Genomic DNA, 20,643 nt, shown 5'->3' on the forward strand with positions numbered 1-20,643 from the left:
TACCGTCCGTTGCCGGTTGTTTAGCAGAGTCCGCCTTCTTTTTACATGGATGCCTATAGATTTAGAATAGGATTAAAAGCTCCTGTGGGTATAATGTGAAGGTGTCCCAATACTTTAGTCTATATAGCATGTCATATCTAGTCTATATTATGTTTGTCATTATCTAAACACAGGCAACGTTTATCCACCTTCGACAAATGGGATTATGCAAGTTTTCATTGCGATGTATCGGAAGCTTTTTCACAAAACCAGAATTATGCCACATCAAACTATTCAAGGAAGAGACTGATTAAAAAAAAGGAAGTCACACCCACTATTTTCCTTTGTGTTAATTTTTGGAAGTGTTATAATAGCTACTTATCTATATTTTATTTTGTTCCTTACAAATGTTGTCATAACTCAGAACAATTAGATTGTATCTTTGTCAGTGTGATGGTACAACACCCGGTATCCCCGCCAATCAGCTGTTACCGATGCCGGACCGAAGTTTTCAAGCGCTGCCACAACATAGCAGCTCCATCATCTCTGTAGTGGCCGCGGCTGAGTACTGCAGTTACACCCCCCTATTCAAGTGAATAAGGCGTGAATCCATAGAAACCGGCCGTGGCCACTATAGATATGATGGAGCAGTTACGTTCCAGCAGCATCCTAGAACCTCCGGCTGGGGATACCCGGTATCACACCTCCACCTGTTAGGAGTCGGATTCCTGCGTTTACTCAGCAGGGATCCAGATCCTCACATTCTGCACTCTCCTCCTATTTTTCCACTGCAGAGGAGATTGCAGAGGAGATTGCCTTGCAGCAAATCTCTCCTGAGGCTAAGTCCTTCTGTCCTCTTACTGGGCATGCTCATGGGACGATCTCCCATTGGAGATCGGGAGTCATGTGCTCAGGTCCCTCTCTAGTTCTCATTGGTCCATCTCAGAGATCTGTAAGCGTGCAGAAGGTCACGACTGCTATAAAAGGTGCGCATGGCTGTTCCGCCATGCGCTAGTATAGTCATACTTGCTGCTGTGTGTATGAGGACGAATGCATGATTCTGGTGACTGACTCATTTGAAACCCCTTCCCTCTGATATTACGCATGTGAATAGGGACTGAGTTAGTCTCTGCGCTCCTCTGCTTTAACTTGCACAGCTGCTAGCATCCGACATTGCGCTTACGCCTTGCCTTTGTCGTTTGGCGGCAGTGTCCACGCCACGCTGCAGTAGCAGCCTCCTTTGCGTTCGTAGTTGCAACGTCGCGCACACGGTAGGTCTAGACGGATGTAGTGCCGCCGTCTTGTGCTACTTCTGTGACCGTATACCGTGTGTGTGTTTTTTACTGAGTACTGTGACTATAACAGGCTCAGTTATTTGTGTTTGTACTTTTGGCATCTCCGTGAGTTTAACTGAGATTACTCTGCGCACTTGGGTGGAGTTTAACCCTGTGTGCAATTCCGCCTTATTGCTCCTGCCACCACTTAGCAGCGGTTATTTCACCTACTGCACTGTGGACCCCGAGCGGCGAACACACTTTATTTATATTTTTATTTAGTGCGTTCCGCCGTTCCTAACACCACCAATCAGATATTGATGGCCTATCCTAACGCTAGTACTTCACATAGCAAATAAAAAGAGCTATGGCTCCCACTATAAATGCAAAAAAACGCTTGTCAACATGAACCGGCCGTCGTGCTGTGTCAGGAGAAGTGAGACAGCTCCAGACCTACGTCTAGCTACTCCAGTTTGGACTACTAAAAGAAGCGGGTTTTTTTGCATTTAGGCTGTGTGCCCACGATGCGTTTTGTTAAGCGTTTCCGCAGCGTTTGAGCTAGATCAGACGCTGCAGAAACGCTTAAAAGATGCATCAAATTAATTAGCATGCGTTTTTGGCTTTTTGTGCCAATGCATGCGTTTTTAACCGCCCAGGAATCGCTTAGCGGCTAAAAACGCAGCATGCTCATTAATTCCGGCATTGCTCAGCGTTTTTAGCCATCCCCAATGATCCCAGAAATCGCGTGTCAAAAAACGCGTCAAAAACGCGTCAAAAATTGCGTCAAAAAACGCACAAAAAACGCGCGGAAAAAGACGCGCGATTTCTGGGAAGGGGATCCTTTTCCTGAGCGTTTAAAAAGGCTAGCGTGGGAACATAGCCTTAAGATGAGAACTGCATTCTTTCTTTTTTTTCTACTTCGTGTTGTACAATTATTTCACTGTTTACTTACTGAGCACCAACGATTAATTAATTGACGCACTGACATCATATCATATTTTCTCACGGCAGAAACATTGCATGAGTAGTGCTGACTTGGTGGACTGTTTTGAAGCTTATCCTAAGGATTGGTCATCATCAATAAAAAAGTAGTGGGGTAGTGGGCAAACTCTTTAAATACGAAAAACACACATTACCCATCCGATAAAGCAAAAAAATCAACAGAAAGTCCACATTTTTTTTTCATAACCTGCAGGTACACAAAAACGTTACAACTTTTAGCATTTTTAAAACAGTCCTCCTCTTTTCCAAAGTGGGTCAAGACAGGCCAAACATGATCCAAAATTTATTAAGCAACATATTCTTCCTCCTAATTTGCCGCATCTTTATCCAGCAATCAAGAGTGATGCATGAAACTCCAATCTTGATGAATTCCCCCAATTTATTTATTTTTCCTATCAAGTATGTATGCCTGAGATGGGAGGCTAGATTGTGAGCAACCAGTGGTCCCGTTGTGAGTTGATATACCGTAATTAGAATACCTTGGTGCAATCTTATATGCATAAAAAAAAATAGAAATGCCGCAATTGCATAAAAATCTAAAATAAAACCCAGAAGATTTAAAATTGTTAACAGGTTCTCTTTCTGTGTTTTTACTAAACAGGATGGAGTGATATCAGCGAGAGATGTGGACACTGTCATGTCTGAGGGTCTTGGAATGAGATATGCTTTTCTTGGTCCCCTGGAAACTGCACATCTCAATGCGGAAGGTAATATCGTGAATCTAATTAAACCACACCGTTCTATAGCAATTCAGCGTCATTGAATGTTAACACCTTTTCTTTACATCTGGGCTGTCTGTCTTATTGTAAAGACTTTTACTACAGCTTTGTAAGTCATAATGTCCAGAAATGAAGATTTACTTACTCCTCTCCACCCACAGTAAAAAAAAATGCAGAGTATTAGAATCCTAATTTACAATGTATGATTGTAGGTATATATTCTTGAGTCTTCCTTAAGGAATAGGTGTCTGCCCTTCCGTAAAATATATGAGTAAGATTCTTTCTCCCATGTAATGTTTTTATTGAAGTGTATCATTCTCTGTGCTGTCTGTTTTTACATGTTATCATGTCAAGTCCAACCTTACTGTAGAGCACGTATATTACATACTCCATGTAGCCGCATCCTATAGCTTCTTGTAGTACAGGATCCTGCAAATATGAGAATTGTATGTCGATCTTATAAAAACACATTTTACAGGGAACCTGTCACAATGAAAATGGCGTTGAGTCTTCCGACATCATGTTATAGAGCAAGAGGAGATTAGTAGAGTGATATTTTGTTTTATGAGAAAGGACTCAGTATATCTTATGTTTTCAACATTTAAACCTCTTCCCTTTCTGGGATTTTAGGTCCAGTGGGTGGCCCTATTAGTGACTGACAGCTTTCTCTGTTGCACATTTATATAAAGAAAGCTGTCAGTCACTGATAGGACTTCCCACTGGACTGAAGATGGTCAATCACTGATAGGACCGCCCACTAGACTGAGGATGGTCAATCACTGATAAGACCACCCACTGGACTGAGGATACTCAATCACTGATAGGACCACCCACTGCACTGAGGATAGTCAATCACTGATAGGACCACCCACTGCACTGAGGATAGTTAATCACTGATAGGACCGTCCACTGCACTGAGGATGGTCAATCACTGATAGGACCGCCCACTAGACTGAGGATGGTCAATCACTGATAGGACCGCCCACTAGACTGAGGATGGTCAATCACTGATAGGACAGCCCACTGGACCTAAAATCCCAGAAAGAGCAGAGGATTAAATGATTAAAACAAAGATTATACTGAATATTCTTTCACAAAACTATATATCAATCTGCTCAACTTCCCGTACACTATAACATGGTGCCTGCAGATTGGACGGCATTTTCATGGTGTCAGGTTCTCTTTAAAACATACATGCAACCGAAATTGAAAAATCGGTTACAATTGTAGTAAATATGAACACTAAATTCTGTAACACTTAATTATACTTGGTGCGGTTTGAATTCGCTAACTTGGCTTCATATATATGTGCATTGTATGGGTTTTGATACATAACTTATGTATATTCATGTACTTGTATGGCATTGTTAAAAAGACTTGAGTTCTCTACTTTTTATTCCCTTAATCCTCTTTCCCACCCTTTTCCCTTTGTTAATTCCCTTTCTTTCCCTTCTTTCCCTCCCCTTTTCCCAACCCTTGTTATTTACTAAAATCCAATAAAAATGTTTGAAAATAACAAATGTAGTAAATATTTGCAGTGTATATTTTAGCATTTAATTCATTTGTATTATCCGGAATGTTTATTACAAAAAGTAACTAACAGCTATTCTCAAAATCATTGGGCTGCTTTCATGGTTGCAGCAAGATTCAGCACACATACACATACAGCATGCAGCAGCAGAAGCAGCGGTCACTGCCGGGCGTTTCAGGGGCTGAGCTAGTCCCTCCTCTGTCAGTGTGCGATGTGCATGACAGCGCACTCTCTGCTGCCGGCTCAGATCAGCATTGCACTGTTTGTGTGTGTTCTAACTCTACCCGGTGCGCAGAGACCAGCATCGCCCCTGCAAGTAACGTCAGTGTAGTTAGGGAAGGACAGGGGACTTTTAATTCAAGTATATTAGAAAACAGTTTAGGTTATAGCATTAAATAGGTAGGGTTTAAGGATAAAAATTACTTTATTATAGTGGTGTTTGACACATAAAGGACATTTACCATATGTGACCATAAGGTGATAACTAGGGAGGGTTCTGACTACTGAGGCCCCCACGATCATGAAAACAGGACTCCAAAATGCCTTGTCTGAATTGAGTGGCAGCTGAACACGTGCCCTACCTCGCCATTCATTCTCTATGTGACTGTTGGCTGTAGCCTTGTGTAGGGAAGGTGACCTGATGGACGGACGTGTCAGTATAGAGAAAGATAGGTTTTCACAGTTTAGACAGGTGTCAGTTACTACAGTGGGGAAACAGCTAGGAAAGTGTAGTGGACGTGCAGTACCTTGGGTTGACCATTAGATGGCAGGTAGGAGTGTGAACAAAGGACCTTACATCAGCTTAGGGCTTTAGAAACCGTTGGTCATGGGGGGCGGAGTTACAGTGACAGGGGACCGGGAGTGCTATAAATACTGAGGGAGGGTTCCAGAAGGTTCCAGTCCCCAGGGGGAGCTCCAGTGACAGGAGGACTGTGACAGTCTGTGCGCTGTGAAGAGAATCCAAACCAGGGGGACTGAGGAGAGAGAACGTCAGGGGGTGGTCCTGACAGGAATACCGCAAAATAGACGAGACACAGAGGTTATATCGACAAGGCACAGAGGTTACGGATACCGTGTTAAGAAAGACGTTGTGACCAGTGAAATTACTGTTGGTTTACGGGCCTAAGGCGGCCACAGTGACGGACCTGTCAAAAGCGTCAGCAAGAGTAAAGGGACGGTACGTATATATACGTCCCTGACGAAAGTGCGGTGTTCTGTGGCGTATTGTAACTAGAGAGCCTTGAGGAAAAATTGCGGAGTGCTGTGAGGCTGTCATGCGGACAGCGAGTGAATAAAGCTTGGACCTGTTGCACCCAGAATCTGTCTCCATCGTGTCTCTGTTTCATCTCTGTGCGGTAAGAAGAGGGACCACCCCCCAGCTCGACCACCGACCCTACACTTGCACAATGCTTGGCTTTTTTCCAGCAGTCCCATAGAGAATGAATGAAGCAGTGTTGCACCTGTGAGACCACCACTCCGTTCAGGCAGGACATTTCACAGCTTCGCTCTTGCGATTAGTGGGGGTTCCTATCGGTCTGACAACACCAAACAGCAAGGTATCACCCATCCTTAAAGGCTCAGTTCACATTATATTTATGGTGTATTGTCAATGAAAATCTCTCAATGTGTGTGGTGACATGCCCATAGATTTGCTCAATTGTAGTCCTAAATATTGTATTTTTGGCATCAATTTGAGTGAGATATTCCTGACTTCCACAGACCTGCGTATTGAAAAGAGCAATTGACTGTGCTTTTGTATACAAGTACAAAATGTATACCATGTAGTATACTTTTTTAATAGTGATCAACGGCAGACATGTAAGGATCTCGGTAGGCATACCGATGCGTACAGTGGGAAAAATAAGTATTTGATACACTGCCAATTTTGCAAGTTTTCCTACCTAAAAAGAATGGAGAGGTATGTAATTTTTATCGTAGGTACACTTCACCTGTGAGAGACCAGAGAATCACATTGTATGATTTTTACATTATTATATTGCATTTTATTGCATGAAATAAGTATTTGATCACCTACCAAGCAGCAAGAATTTTTTCTCTGAGACCTGTTAGTTTTTCTTTAAGAAGCCCTCCTACACTGCACTCAGGCACAAGGCTGGAATGGGCTACAAGACAATAGGCAAGCAGATTTGTGAGAAGGCAACAACTGCTGGCACAATTATTAGAAAATGGAAGAAACACAAGGTGACTGTCAGTCTTCCTCTGTCTGTTGCTCCATGCAAGTTCTCGTCTCATGGGGTAAGGATAATTCGTGGAAAAGTCAAGAATCGTCCCGGAAATACACGAGAGGACCTGGTCAATGACCTGAAGAAAGCTGGGACCAGAGTCTCAAACATTACCTTTAGTAACACACTACACTGTCGTGGATTAAAATCCTGCAAGGCACGCAAGGTTCCCCTGCTCATGTCCAGGCATGTTTGAAGTTCATCAATGACCATCTGGACGATGCAGAGGAGGCATGGGAGAAGGTCATGTGGTCAGATGACACCAAAATAGAACATTTGGTATCAACTCCACTTGCCGTGCTTGGAGGAAGAAAGATGAGTACAGCTCCAAGAACACCGTCCCAACCATGAAGGACGGTGGGGGAAACATCATACTTTCAAGGTGCTTTTCTGCAAAGGGGACAGGGCGGCTGCATCGTATTGAAGGGAGAAAGGATGGAGTCATGTATCGTGAGATTTTGACCAACAATCACGTTCCCTCACCCATTAAAGGTGGGTCGTGGTTGGGTCTTCCAGCATGACATTGACCAGAAACACACAGCGACAGCAACTAAGGAGTGGCTCCGGAAGAAGCATTTCAAGGTCCTGGAGTGGCCTAGCCAGTTTCCTGGCCTGAACCCAATAAAAAAAATCTTTGGAGGGAGCTGAAACTCAACTTTACACAGTGACAGTCCTGAAAACTGAAAGATCAGGAGACGATCTGTATGGAGTGGGCCAAAATCCCTGCTGCAGTGTGTTCAAACTTGGTCAAGAACTACAGGAAAAGTCTGACCTCTGTAATTGCAAACAAAGGTTTCTGTACCAAATAATAAGTTCTGTTTTTCGACTGTATCAAGTTCTTATGTAATGCAATAAAATAAAAGTTATGTAAAAATCATACAATGTGATTTTCTAGATTTATTTTTCAGATTCTGTCCCTCACAGTTGAAATGTACTTACAATAAAAATTACAGACCTCTCCGTTCTTTGTAGGTGGGAAGAACTTGCAAAATTTGCAGTGTATCAAATACTTATTTTCCCCACTATACGTCTGCCTCCATATTTGAATCATTCCCATTTCCCACCAAATATAAACACAAGGGGTGTAAATCTAGCCAAGAAGTTGTCAAGTAAGATCAGAGAATAGATCATATCTGGATCACAGACAGAAATGTCAGTAATATGTCACCATGAGGCTACAGGTTGTTCTCCTATCTTGCTCTTAGTTCAAAAGGTGACCTAGCGAGAAAATCCTGTACATCCTACGGGACCTTTTGGCTAAAAGGTAAATTGGACTGAATCCTAAAGACAAAATAAATAAGACAATGAGAGCACCAGACTCTAGTGAGACGGAAACCTGAGTGCTGAATAGACTATAATGCTGCAACTCACGAAAAGAAGAATCTGTCCATTATTTTAGTAAGAATAGCAGCAGAACATGATAGTAGTGTGAACGGATTCCAGTACTGATGTTGTCTGCGATCCATGTAATGTACAAGTTCCAGAGCTTTTCATTCATGTAACCAAGAGGCACTGATGATCGAAACTGCGTGCTACATTTAGAGGTAATTATACTGGAAGATATATTTCTTGAACGTTACGTTCACCATTGCAATATTTTTTCTTTACTTAAATATATCACAAGGAAAAATAGTAGAGAAGAGCAGATCGATCCTCGGAGGATTGAGTTCGAGTCTAACTTCCAGAAGTTTACAGTTTCACGCAAATTCAGACACTTGAAGGTTCTATTTGTAGTTTGCCAAAAAGCTTGCCCTGCACCATTTCCCACACTACTGAAGCATCAGAGAGCAAGCTAATATATTTTTGCATGGCCATGCAGTCATCCCCATAATGATATCTTACGGACTATCATAGCTTGTACAGTGGTGGTTGGTAGCAGGGTAATCACAAATCAGCGAATCTCAGTGGAGCACTGTTTGATGGCAGAATCATTTTCTATTTCCATATTCACTGGGCTAGTCTCTCTCTCATGTACAGTGTAAGCTCTTATGGTCAGCAGGGTCCTCTATCTCTTGTAGAGTGTAAGCGCTTATGGTCAGCAGGGTCCTCTCTATCTTCTGTAGAGTATAAGCTCTTATCGTCAGCATGGTCCTCTCTCTCCTGTAGAGTATAACCTCTTATGGTCAGCAGGGTCCTCTAACTCCTGTAGAGTATAACCTCTTATGGTCAGCAGGGTCCTCTATCTCGTGTAGATTATAAATGCTTATGGTGAGCGGGGTCCTCTATCTCCTGTAGAGTGTAAGCTTTTATGGTCAGCAAGGTCCTCTCTCCAATAGAGTGTAAGCTGTTATGGTCAGCAGTGTTCTTTTTACCTCTTTTCTCCCAGTGTATTGTCTGAGAAATTACAAGCTTTTCAGTATTGAGATTCATGCAGATTTATTTGCTGTACAGTGAGGCAAATGTTTTTGAAGGCTAGACTTGTGACAAGAGGAACAAAGAAGCCACTTCTCTCTAATGAAAATATCACAGACTGACATTTTTCAGGAAGTACAGGGATTGGAATGCAGAGGAATGGAGTTATAGTATTTCACTGATGAAGTCCTCTCCAGGCTATTTGGAACAACTAGAAGAATAATTTTCTGGAGAAGAACAGGTGAGTGCTACCATAAATCCTGTGCCATGCTAAGACTACAGCATTCTGCAACCATTCAGGTGAGGAGATTCTTTTCTTCGAAGGAAGTGGGCTCATTCACAATTTTGCCTATCAACATCACCATGAATAAAGAATGGTATACATCTTCCAACATCTTCCAAGAACAAGTTGACCAAGTGATCCAAGAAAAATTTCATACTGGCCAATACTTTTTCAGCTTAACGAAGCACCATATCTCAAGGCAGAAGTGATACTTAAGTGGCTTGGTAAACAAAACATTGAAATTTGGGATCCATGGCCAAGAAACTCATCATATCTGAATCCCAGTAAGAACCTGTGGTCAGTGATAAGGATAGAGATCTTTTGGAATTAACGATTTCCCTGGAGGCAATCCAACAGGCTTTGAGTGGGTAGAATGCCAAATGATAAAGCCCTGAGGTCTGATGGCTTTCCAATAGAAATGTTTAAGTTATTTGAGGGGAAACTTCTGCCTTACTACCTGGAAATAATTAATAATGTGTTCATGACTGTCAAGTTGCCTAGGTCGTTATATGATTTGATAATAGTTGTCCTACCTAAAGTCGAAAATGACGAAGAAATGCCAGACTCATGCAGGTCTATTCTGCTTTTGATGTTAGATGTTAAGATACTTGCTAACATTCTTGCAACTTGGCTGAGTTCTGTTATTACTTTAGTAATTTACCCAACTCTGTCTGTCTTCATGCCCTCAAAATCAACTACTATAAGTTTCCGTAAATTTGTTTTATATTTCAAAGCATCACCAACAGAACCTGGTAATAAAACTATTCTTTCCCTAGAAGATATTTGATAGTGTGGAGTGGAAATATATCTGAGCTGTGCTAAGGGGAATGGGGTTTGGCTTCTACTTTATCAAATGGCTAATACTATTGTATATGGACCCGACTGAGAGAATTAGAGCCAACGGTAATTTATCAGAGAACTTAGAGCTCTAAAAGGGAACAAGACAAGGCTGCCCTCTACTGCCATTACTTTTTGCACTCGCAAAAGAACACATAGCTTTCACTATTGGAAATCACCCTGGGATTGAGGGTTTTAAAAATGGAGATAGAGAGGAGCGGATTGCGCTGTAGGTGGACGACCTGTTGCTATTTGTAGAAAAGTTTGCAGTATTTTTTGGGTTTAACTATTAACTGGTCAAAGTCCGCTCTTCTTCCCATGGATAACAGAGATACTTCCCTATTAAATAATAACTAGGAAATTCTGGTGGTACACAAATTTAAGTATCTAGGTATTCATATTACCAGACAGGTTAACAATTATATCCCTTTAAATTTGAGCCCTTTGGTGTTGAGGAATAAAGTCAGTGCATGGGATAAATTACCTCTTTCTGCCCTTGGAAGAACGAATCTTGTTAATTTGTGCCTTATGTCCTGTATTCTCTATGTTCTTCATAATTCCGAAATATTGGGTTAAAAAGATGCATAGCATTTTCAGAGATTTGGTTTGGAAAAACGGTACCCCTAGAACAAAATTCGAAAAAGTACAGTTACCTAAAGACCAGGGAGGTTTAGTCTTGCCACACATCTGGGGGACTTTCTTAGCCTTTCAGGTTGGGCACTGAAGGAGTCTGTTAAATTTATGATTAGGCAAAAATTTGTTGACTGAACTTAAAGAAGATCAAAAACTACAGTAAACTGCAGAAATGGGGGTAAAATTTTTAGCAACCTGTGAAAAGAAAATGGCCCAATTTATCAAATTTATTTGAAGACATGCTTGTCTACAAACCAGTGTTGGTCTATGTGGTAAAGTAGAAATTGTGCCATTTCACTTCTACTATCATTGATGTGCACAGAATTATAAGTTAATTATGCTTCTATTAAATCATATTTTCTTATCTAATTACATTCTCTCCCTGTTGTAAATTTAATAAACTAAAAATATATAGTTTTTTTTAAATTAAAAATCACTTGCTGGCGGCACGGTGGGTCCTGGGTTCAAATCCCACCAAGGACAACATCTGCAAGGAGTTTATATGTTCTCCCCGTGTTTGCGTGGGTTTCCTCCGGGCACTCCAGTTTCCTCCCACATTCCAAAGACATACTGATAGGGAATTTAGATTGTGAGCCCCATTGGGGACAGAGATGCTAATGTGTGCAAACTGTGAAGCGCTGCGGAATCTGTTAGCGCTATATAAAAATAAAGATTATTATTCAAAATAAGATGATGGTATATATTCATTGATATGTTCCAGGCTTTAAAAGTTACTGTGAACGATATGGAGAAGGTATAAAACGAGTCTTGGGGACGTTTGGACCAGTTCCAGATTTTTCAGGTGAAGTTGCAGAGAAAATTGACCAGGTATGTATAATGTTCTGAATCTAATGGCTTCCTTGGCCTCATGGTAAACTTAAAAATAATGACCACCACTAAATCACAAAAAGTTTTCGTGATCAAATTTCTGTGCCAATTCTTTTTATCATAAGCACTAGTATGGACAAAAGTATTGAGTAACTTACACATTTAGATGTATCTGCTACATGAGCTTTTATGACATCTCATCTAAACCCATAGGCATTAATATGGACCCCATTCCTCATTTTCAGCTGTAACAGCTTCCACTCTTTTTGAAATGATTTCTACAAGATATTAGTAGTGGGTGTTTTGGGAATTTTTGCCAATTCATCCAAATGAGAATTTGTGAGAGGAGACACAGATGTTTGATGAGAGACCAGTCTCACAGTCTCCATTATAGCTCATCCCAAAGTGTTCAATGGGTTGAGGTCAGGGCTCTGTGCAGACGATCATGTTCTTCCAGACCAAAATCCCCCAACCATGTCTTTATGGACCTTGCTTTGTGCACTAGGACAGAGCCATGGTGGAATAGAAAAGGGCCTTAAGCAAACTGTTAAGATCTATGGCCGGACATAGATCTCTCTGAGAATCTGCCTACAGAGATTATTTTAAATCAAAGGGGGAGTTACCAGAGGGAGACATGGAATGACTGACACTTTGCTCTCATAATCACACACAACTCCGCAGTGAGATCAGAGCTAACACAGCATAGCTGAGCTAACATAGTACTATTAGGCGTCAGGTTTCTGCAGCGGCTCAACAGGAATCCAGAGCCTCACATTCTGCGGTCTCCCATTATCTATAGACCGCAGAGGAGATTGCTCAGCAGTCCCGGCGTCCCAGACGCTCTGCCCAGTCCTGCTCTGTGAGTCTGGCAGTTGCTGCCACCTTTGGGTCAGCAATAGCAATGCAGGCTGCTCAGCAGCAAATTGCTCCAGAGGCTAAGTCGCTCCGTCGCTCTACTGGGCATGCTCACGAGACGATCTCCCATTGGAGATCGGGAGTCACATGCCCAGGTCCTTCTCATGATCTGATTGGTCCATCTCAGGGATCTGGAAGCTTCCGGAAGGTCCCGGCTATAAAAGGTTCGCATGGCCGCTCGGCCATGAGCTAGCAGAGTCTCTAGTTGCTTACTGTGTGAAAGATGATGGATGCATGAACCTGCGAATGACTCATTAAGATCCCCTCCCTCTGATATTATGAATGTGTATAGGGACTTAGGTTTAGAGTCAGCACCACCCAGTGGCAAGCTACTAGCCACATTAGCATCCTCCACAGTACTAGCGTTCGACAGTGTGCCTGCTACCGGGCAGTGTCTGTCACCGCGCTGCAGTCTGCAGCTCCTCTTGGCATCCGCAGCTGCGACGCCGCACGCACGTAGGTCTAGACGACTCTGACCCTCTGCCTAGGGCCCAGCTCCTGTGACCATATACCGTGTGTGTGCACTCCTCTGAGACCTGTGACGTTAACAGGCTCAGCCTTTTGTGTTTAACACTTTGGCGTCTCTGTGAATAAACAGAGATCGCTCAGCGCTCCCCGGGTGACGTCTAACCCGCGTGCGTTATATCGCCTTATTACACGTCCGCCATTATCTAGCAGCAGTGTTTACACCTTCTTCACGGTGCACCCCGGGAGGCGAACGCACTTTACGTTATTTAATATTTAGTGCGATCAGCCGTCCCTAACAGTACAACATAAGTGAATTTTGTCTCACTGCAAAAACATTTATAGCTGCAGTCCTCTCATAGAGCTACAGCTTCCATCTTACAGGTAGTCAAGGTGGGGGAAGGGCAGTACAGCAGAACTGACAGCTCTGTGAGAAGACAACTGCAAAGTGCTTGCTGTGTTTGTAATGAGACAAGGTTCAATTCTGCTGTACTGTATTAGTTCTCATCAGACACAGCTCTGCAGCAGAGCTCCCAGAACTGTGAGAGGACAAGTGCTGCTGCAAATGTTTGTAATGAGTTGTACAGGGCTGTTTGTGCAATTATGAGAAAAATAGAAGTGAAACCAGCTCACCTACAGCGGCATCTCGGAGTGATGAAGCACAGAATTCGTGTGGCCACATGTGCAATCAATGTGAAAAAAATCATCGTTCCAGCTTCATAAAATTCTACAGTTTATTAGATCATCTTTAAATTAGAATTCAGTCACAAGGTTCACATGACCATTCTAAGATCAAAGGACTGGATGCTATTTATTTCCTTTATAAGGTTCACCAGACCATTGGTGCTTGACCAATAGGGGCAGTATACAAAGAGAAGAGGAGGGGGCCTAGAACCGATCCTTGAGGAACCCCAACAGTAAGGGGAAAATGAGAGGAGGAGGAGCCAGCAAAAGATACAGGAAAGAAGTGGTCAGAGAGATTGGAGGAGAACCAAGAGAGAACGGTGCACTTTAGGCCAATGGAATGGAGCATAGTGAGATGAAGCTGATGATCCACAGTGTCGAATGCTGCAGAGAGATCCAAGAGAATTAGCATGGAGTAGTGACCATTAGATTTAGCTGTTAGAAGATCATTAGAGACTTTAGTGAGGGCAGTTTCAGTAGAGTGTAGAGAGCAGAAACTAGATTGTAGAGGGTCGAGGAGAGAGTTATCTGAGAGATAGCGGATAAGACGGGTGTGGACCAGGCTTTCCAGGAGTTTAGAGATGAAGGGAAGATTAGAGACAGGTCTATAGTTAGCAGCACAGTTTTGGTCAAGGGATGGTTTTTAAGCAATGGCTATATGATGGCATGCTTAAATGAGGAAGGAAAGATACCGGAAGAGAGAGAGAGGTTAAATATTTTAGTCATGTGAGTGGTGACAGCAGGGGAAAGGTACTGGAGGAGATGTGATGGAAGGAGCCTGATTACATCTTCTGTGACTGATACAAAATCAGAGAGTGAGCTACATGCAGTGGGGGGAAGGGAGGATAGTGCATGGTTTGAGGGGATTGGGAGATAATTTCCTGTCGGATATGGTAAATTTTTTCTTCGAAATAATTAGCCAGATCGTCTGCATTGAGATCCGTGGTTGGGGCCTGTAATCTTGGGTTAAGTAGGGAATGAAAAGTGTCAAAGAAACGTTTCGGGTTATTGGATAGTGAGGTGATGAGGGTGTTGAAAAAGATTTTTTTTGAGAGGTGAAGGGCAGTGTTGTATGTTTTAAGCATAAACTTATAAAGGATGAAATCTTCTGGTAGATTGGATTTTCTCCACAGACGTTCGGCGCACCTGGAGCACCGCTGCAGGAAACGTGTTTACAGCGTGTGCCACGGTTGTCGCCATCTGTGCCTAGTTGATCTATGTATAGGAGGTGCAATTTCATCCATGGCACTTTGAAATGTTTCATTGTAATGCTTCAGTGCAGAATCAGGACATGACAGGGAGGAGATGGAGGCCAACGATGACTGCAAGTTTTTCATAAGATTCTGAGTGTTAATGGCCTGTAAGTTTCTAAAAGTGTGGAAAGTGGGGGTGACCTTGGCGGGATGACAATTCTTGATAGAGAATGATAGAAGGTTGTGGTCAGAGAGCGGGAGAGGTGGGTTTGTGAAATCATCCACTGAGCGAAGTCGGGAGAAGACCAAGTCGAGGGAGTTTCCATCTTCATGTGTTGGAGAGTTAGTATGCTGCGAGAGGCCAAAGGAGGAGGTTAGAGATAAAAGGTGAGAAGCAGATGGGGAGAGGGGAATGGCAATGGGAATGTTGAAGTCTCCCATGATGAGGGTGGGGATGTCACAGGAGAGATAGTGTGGAAGCCAGGTGGCAACGTGATCTAGAAACTGATGGGAGGGGCCCGGAGGACGATACACCACCGCTGCTCTCATGGAGAAGGGGACGTAGAGTCTGACAGCATGGACCTCAAAAGAAGGGAAGACAAGTGCCTGTACTTGAGGGATAACCTGAAAAGTACATGTGGGTGATAGGAGCAGACCAACACTGCCACCTGCTCTGTTGTCCAATCTTGGGGTATGAGAGAAGTGTAGTCCATCATATGAAAGAGCAGCAGCAGCGGTAGTGTCTGACTGCTGGATCCAGGTTTCAGTAAGAGCCAGAAGGTTACATCCGTGTGATGTCCAATGTTCATGTGTGATCTGTTTTCATACATCTACATTAAAAAAATGTACATGATCAAATAGTTTCCTAGGTTTATAATAGAAATGCATCCTTAAAAATTGCATGCAACACGGATGTTCTGTGTGCGATACAATTTTTTTCACGTGCCCATAGACTTGAATGGGTGAATCTCATCGTATATACGCAAGAAAGTAATGAATACTGCTATTTTTTTCTCACAGTGGGTTGTGAGAAAAATAGTTGATCTGAACAGCGTTTATGTTCTATCTGATCAAAACTTGGGCTGAACATGTCCAATGCATACGCTCGTCTGCATGAGTCCTAAGGCTAAATTCCCACAATGAGTATTTGGAGGTTTTCTGCAGCCTATCGTGCCCCATAGACAAACTCTCGTCGACTCTCCTATGCACAGGAACGTTTGTTCAGCCGAGCGGTCTTGTGTTTTCTATGAGAAAGCCACCGATGGACACATTGGGAGAACAATGTGATCACCAATCCGAAATTAATAGATATAGTAACCACGGCACTCAAGATCTCTGCTGCTGTTGGTGCTCAAGTCGGGTATCCAACCCATAAAATATACAGAGTAAACAAACTTGGCATTCAAAATGTGAAAAATTAAGCTCCTTTTTTATTATGCATCCAGACAAAAATTATGGTAAATGTTTTTAGTCCGTCATAGGACCTTCATCAGAATATTCCTTGAGCAGAAGCTGGATGTAATGTGAGCTTTAAGGATAAAAACCCGTCTATTTGGTAAGAGATCTGGTATCAGACTTTTTACTGGACCCTGTAAGCTTTAACAAGCAAAAATGAGGCTTCAGTGCATATTAAGAAGGCAGGAACCTGCAGAGAAGTCGCGCTTGTGGGTCCGGGTCGAGGTGTGTGAACGCCGCTGTTCGGGGAGGACACTCCTTAAAGCTCACATTACATCCAACTTCTGCTCAAGGATTATTCTGATGAAGGTCCTATGACGGACCGAAAACGTTTAATTTTTGTATGGATGCATAATAAAAAAGGAGCTTAATTTTTCACATTTTGAGTGCCACGTTTGTTTACTCTTTACAATCCGAAATTAGACATGTCCGCTCAACATGTCTCCCGGTGATCCATTGACCGTCCTTACACGTTAGTCAGTCGAAGAAACTGTCAGTATCTGCTGGTTCAGCTGCATTCGTCTAATGTGTATGGTGGTCTTAAAGGGGGATTACCATTTCAAAGATCCTATCCCAATATGTAGTAGGTGTAATAATAATATTAGCACATACCTCCAATTACAAATGTAGTATAGATCTTCTGATTAGCTATCTCGCTTTCCCTATGAAGAGCATTGCAGTAGCTTAAATATCCTTAGTTGCGACCACTGATATAGTGACTGTTAGTTTTAAGTGGTCGTAACCATGAATAGTTAAGCTACTGCAATGGGGTTAGCGACATAGCAAATCAGAAGAACTAAACTACATTTCTAATCGGAGGTATTTGCTAATATTATTATTATTACACCTGCTACATTTTGGGATAAGATCTTGGTTAAGGGAATACCTCTTTAAGTCTATGATAACTTGTTGCGCTTTCGCGGCGATTCTTTTGCAGCTTATGTTTGCAAATTAAAAACAGATTTTTTTACATTGCCAGAAAAAGTTATGAGATTTCAGAAATCTCATGCAGACAAATGTTTTTTTTTCTGACTGAATTGGAAAGCTATAGCGTTTTTAAAAACCTGCAGCATGTTATCCTGCATGCCCGTGTGCTAACCAAGTGACCGAAGACACTCGGTTAGCACCCAAGCATGGCGGATAACACTTTATCAGAGTACGTTCGCTCATCACTAGAAATTTTAAAGATCTCCAATGAAAATAGGTTGCCACTAGAGCCATGAAGACCATCATTCAATATGGTAATACCTGAAAAAAGTTGATAGTGACTTTTGGTCTTTGCAACGCTTGAATTAAATGGACTCCACCAGTGCCCTGCAAATATGTTTTTATGTGTGGACCAAGTATTATCATCTACAATGAGTTATGTAAGAAATGTTGTTGCCCACCTTCTTCTGTTAAGTTGTTACTATACTTTCAGATGAAATGTGGACTACACGTTACATCATTCTCTTAGACGTTTAGCTACTACTCATAAATAATTTCCACCATGTAGGATGGAGACAGTAGCCTGGGTTGTATCCATATGAAGCAACTTAACAAGGGATGATTCAATCCATATTTCATTCTTTTGCAGGCATTGTGGGAGGAACAGACTGATAAACCTGACCAGCTTAAGGCACAGAGAGAATGGAGAGATGCCTGTCTGAGTCACCTAGCCAAGTTGAAGAAAGAGCTGAAGAAGAATTAATTCATGTTTGCGTCCAGATGATTCAAAATGTCATTCAGTGCACAACTTGTTAATCCCTGCCCTTTGGCTTGAATGCATACATGTGCTGCCAAAAAGACACTGGTGTTTTATATGACAAAATATACAATGAATATAACTCGAGTGAGAAGATCTTATGTTTCTTCTATGTTTCTTTCATGATTTTATGTGCTACATTTCTGATTATGTGCCATATGGAGAGGCCATTACTGCATAATATTAGCTTATAACCAGGGATCAATTATCAAAAAATGTTTTATTTTCTGCTAGAAATTTTTTCACTAAATTTGTATTTTCTTTCCTGGAAAAATTTTGGTTTTCTCATTAGAAACCTTCCTGATTTCTACTAGGTCGAGCACGACTATGAAAGTACATTCACAACTGGGTTGATAACATCTACCGCTATCACACAGTGCTAGATTTCCTGTCCTAATCTTTTCATAACTATCAATTATTTTTGGCAATTTAGCGATGCTTTAGTCCCGTCCCCAATCCCGCTTAGAATCCATTTGTGGGCAGGATTTGTGTAAACTCTGTCTTCTTTGGCCTTGGACAACATAGATTTGCTGAAACTTTCTGAGAAATTACAACAGTTCAAGCAAATTCGGGACAGTTGGCTTGTATTCCTTTCCTGTGGTCAGATGGGGCCTCAACTGAACAAAATGTACCTCTGGTAAGATATTATTTCCCTATGGACAATAAGAAAGGGCAATCCAATGGCACGACTCCTATCTCTACTGTCGCTGTCGTGGAAAGTCAGGAGGACCTGACAAATTAGATGGCTGACCAGTTCTGACCATATGTGAGGGTTCATCCTCAATTTTTGGATTTTTTTGACGTATGTACCCCTTTATTCAGATTAACTCATCATCTAGTTTGGAGAAAGTGTAAACACCTACCCAAAACACAGTATGATCAAAGAAAAGGAATGAAGTTCATCTTCTTTATCCATCAGTAATTTTTCTTGATCCGAGAGTACATCGTCGTTGACAATTTTCTTTTTGTACCAATTTTTTTTTTAGTTGGGACAAGTATCCTGCTGTACTCACTTTCACCCCCGTGTCCTAAAGGCATATTTTCCATTTGTACCATACTCCCACAAGAGAGACATTACCAAATCCCAGAAAAGAAAATTTTCTTCCTTCTCTCTACTGGAATCAAGCATTATTCCGAACAAATATGGTTAACTAATCAATACATAATAGACCTTGTATGACTTTCAAGAAGATTCTGGAAAGGAAGTCGATCACCTCTCAAGGCAGATTTTTTTTATTAATTCACTGCAAAACTCTGAAATTAAGAATGTCTTATCAGAAACTTACCTATTGTCTAAATCAAGATTATGTGAAACACATTTTTAAGAATGTTTGCTGCTTTTTCTCTCTCTTTTTTCCCTATCTTGACCAAAAAAAATCATGAAAACTTGCAGTTTTTGCTCTCATGCTGAACCTCATATTAGGCTGATTCTTTTTGTTCTGTGGAGATTATTTCTCAGCAGGAATCCCCCTTTATCACAGGCAGGATTACAATGACCTCTATAATGTATATACACATAACACAGATTCCACCATTTACTATAGGTGACACTCAGCCATAGATCGTTTCCTCCCCCACACTGCAAAATGAGGTCTAAGGGCCCAGTCACACATAGCGATGCACCAGCGATCCCGACAACGATATGAACTTGTCAGGATCGCTGGTAAACAGCGGGTTTCTAAGTGCCACGCGGCGTTTTGTGACGCAACAGCGATCTCACCAGCGAGATCGCTGTGTGTGACACCTATCAGCGACCGCCCCCCCTGCCGGGTATTGCTGATCGTCCTGGAATGGCCTGGACATTTTTTTGGTCGCTGGTCTCCCGCTGGCCAGCACGCATCGCTGCATGTGGCAGGCGGGAGACCAGTGATCAGCGAGCAGGAGCTTGTAACTAAGGTACACAGCGACGCCAGCGCTTGGCGTCAGCTGGTGCTGATCGCTGGTGAAGCTGCCTGTTTGGCAGCTCACCAGCGATCATGTAGCGGCACACCAGCGATCCTGACAAGTTGATATCGTTGTCGGGATCGCTGGTGAGTCGCTATGTGTGACGGGGCCCTTAGGAGATCACAACAACTCTGCCATAAATGTCAGTGAGTTATCTCCAGATGTCTCCAATTGTCCATTTCTCTGCTGTAAACCATATCTCTGAATGTTAGCAGCTCAGACAAAATTGCAGCTTGATAATCAATTACATTCCCTTTCAAATATCACAGAACATTTACTGTATTTTTGAAAACTCTTCCAATAAAGGTGAATGTGATTTTGCCCTTGTGTTACCTAATGTTTCTCTGCAGCTCACAAATATTTGTTCTATTGCATGTGCGCCTATGTGACTGACAAGTTTTCGCTATTTGTTGCACATGATGTGATCAACTGGATCTTCGACATTTTGGGAAACAAGTATAAAAAACAAAAATTAATTCAAAAGATCGGAGCCTACAGTTTTGGCAAGACACATCTTTTCGGATGCATAACGTTGAGTTTTGTGTTCACATTCGAAAAATGG

The 20,643-nt window shown here is 42.1% G+C and overlaps 1 protein-coding gene across 4 annotated transcripts in view; it reads left to right on the top strand.

Moving 5' to 3' along the window:
• Positions 1-20,402, top strand: part of CRYL1 (crystallin lambda 1) — a 267,981-nt gene extending 247,579 nt beyond the window's left edge. For all 4 annotated transcript variants that reach the window (XM_073583059.1, XM_073583058.1, XM_073583060.1 and 1 more), the window contains 3 exons: positions 2,857-2,962; positions 11,575-11,681; positions 17,970-20,402. In XM_073583059.1, coding sequence (XP_073439160.1) covers positions 2,857-2,962; positions 11,575-11,681; positions 17,970-18,083 — 327 coding nt within the window. In that variant the 3' untranslated portion in view covers positions 18,084-20,402. The remainder of the gene's footprint in view (positions 1-2,856; positions 2,963-11,574; positions 11,682-17,969) is intronic.
• Positions 20,403-20,643: the final 241 nt, after the last annotated feature.

This window comes from Dendrobates tinctorius, unplaced genomic scaffold (genome assembly GCF_039654945.1).
Source record: "Dendrobates tinctorius isolate UK_male_01 unplaced genomic scaffold, ASM3965494v1 ptg000075l, whole genome shotgun sequence".
NCBI classification, from domain to species: domain Eukaryota; kingdom Metazoa; phylum Chordata; class Amphibia; order Anura; family Dendrobatidae; genus Dendrobates; species Dendrobates tinctorius.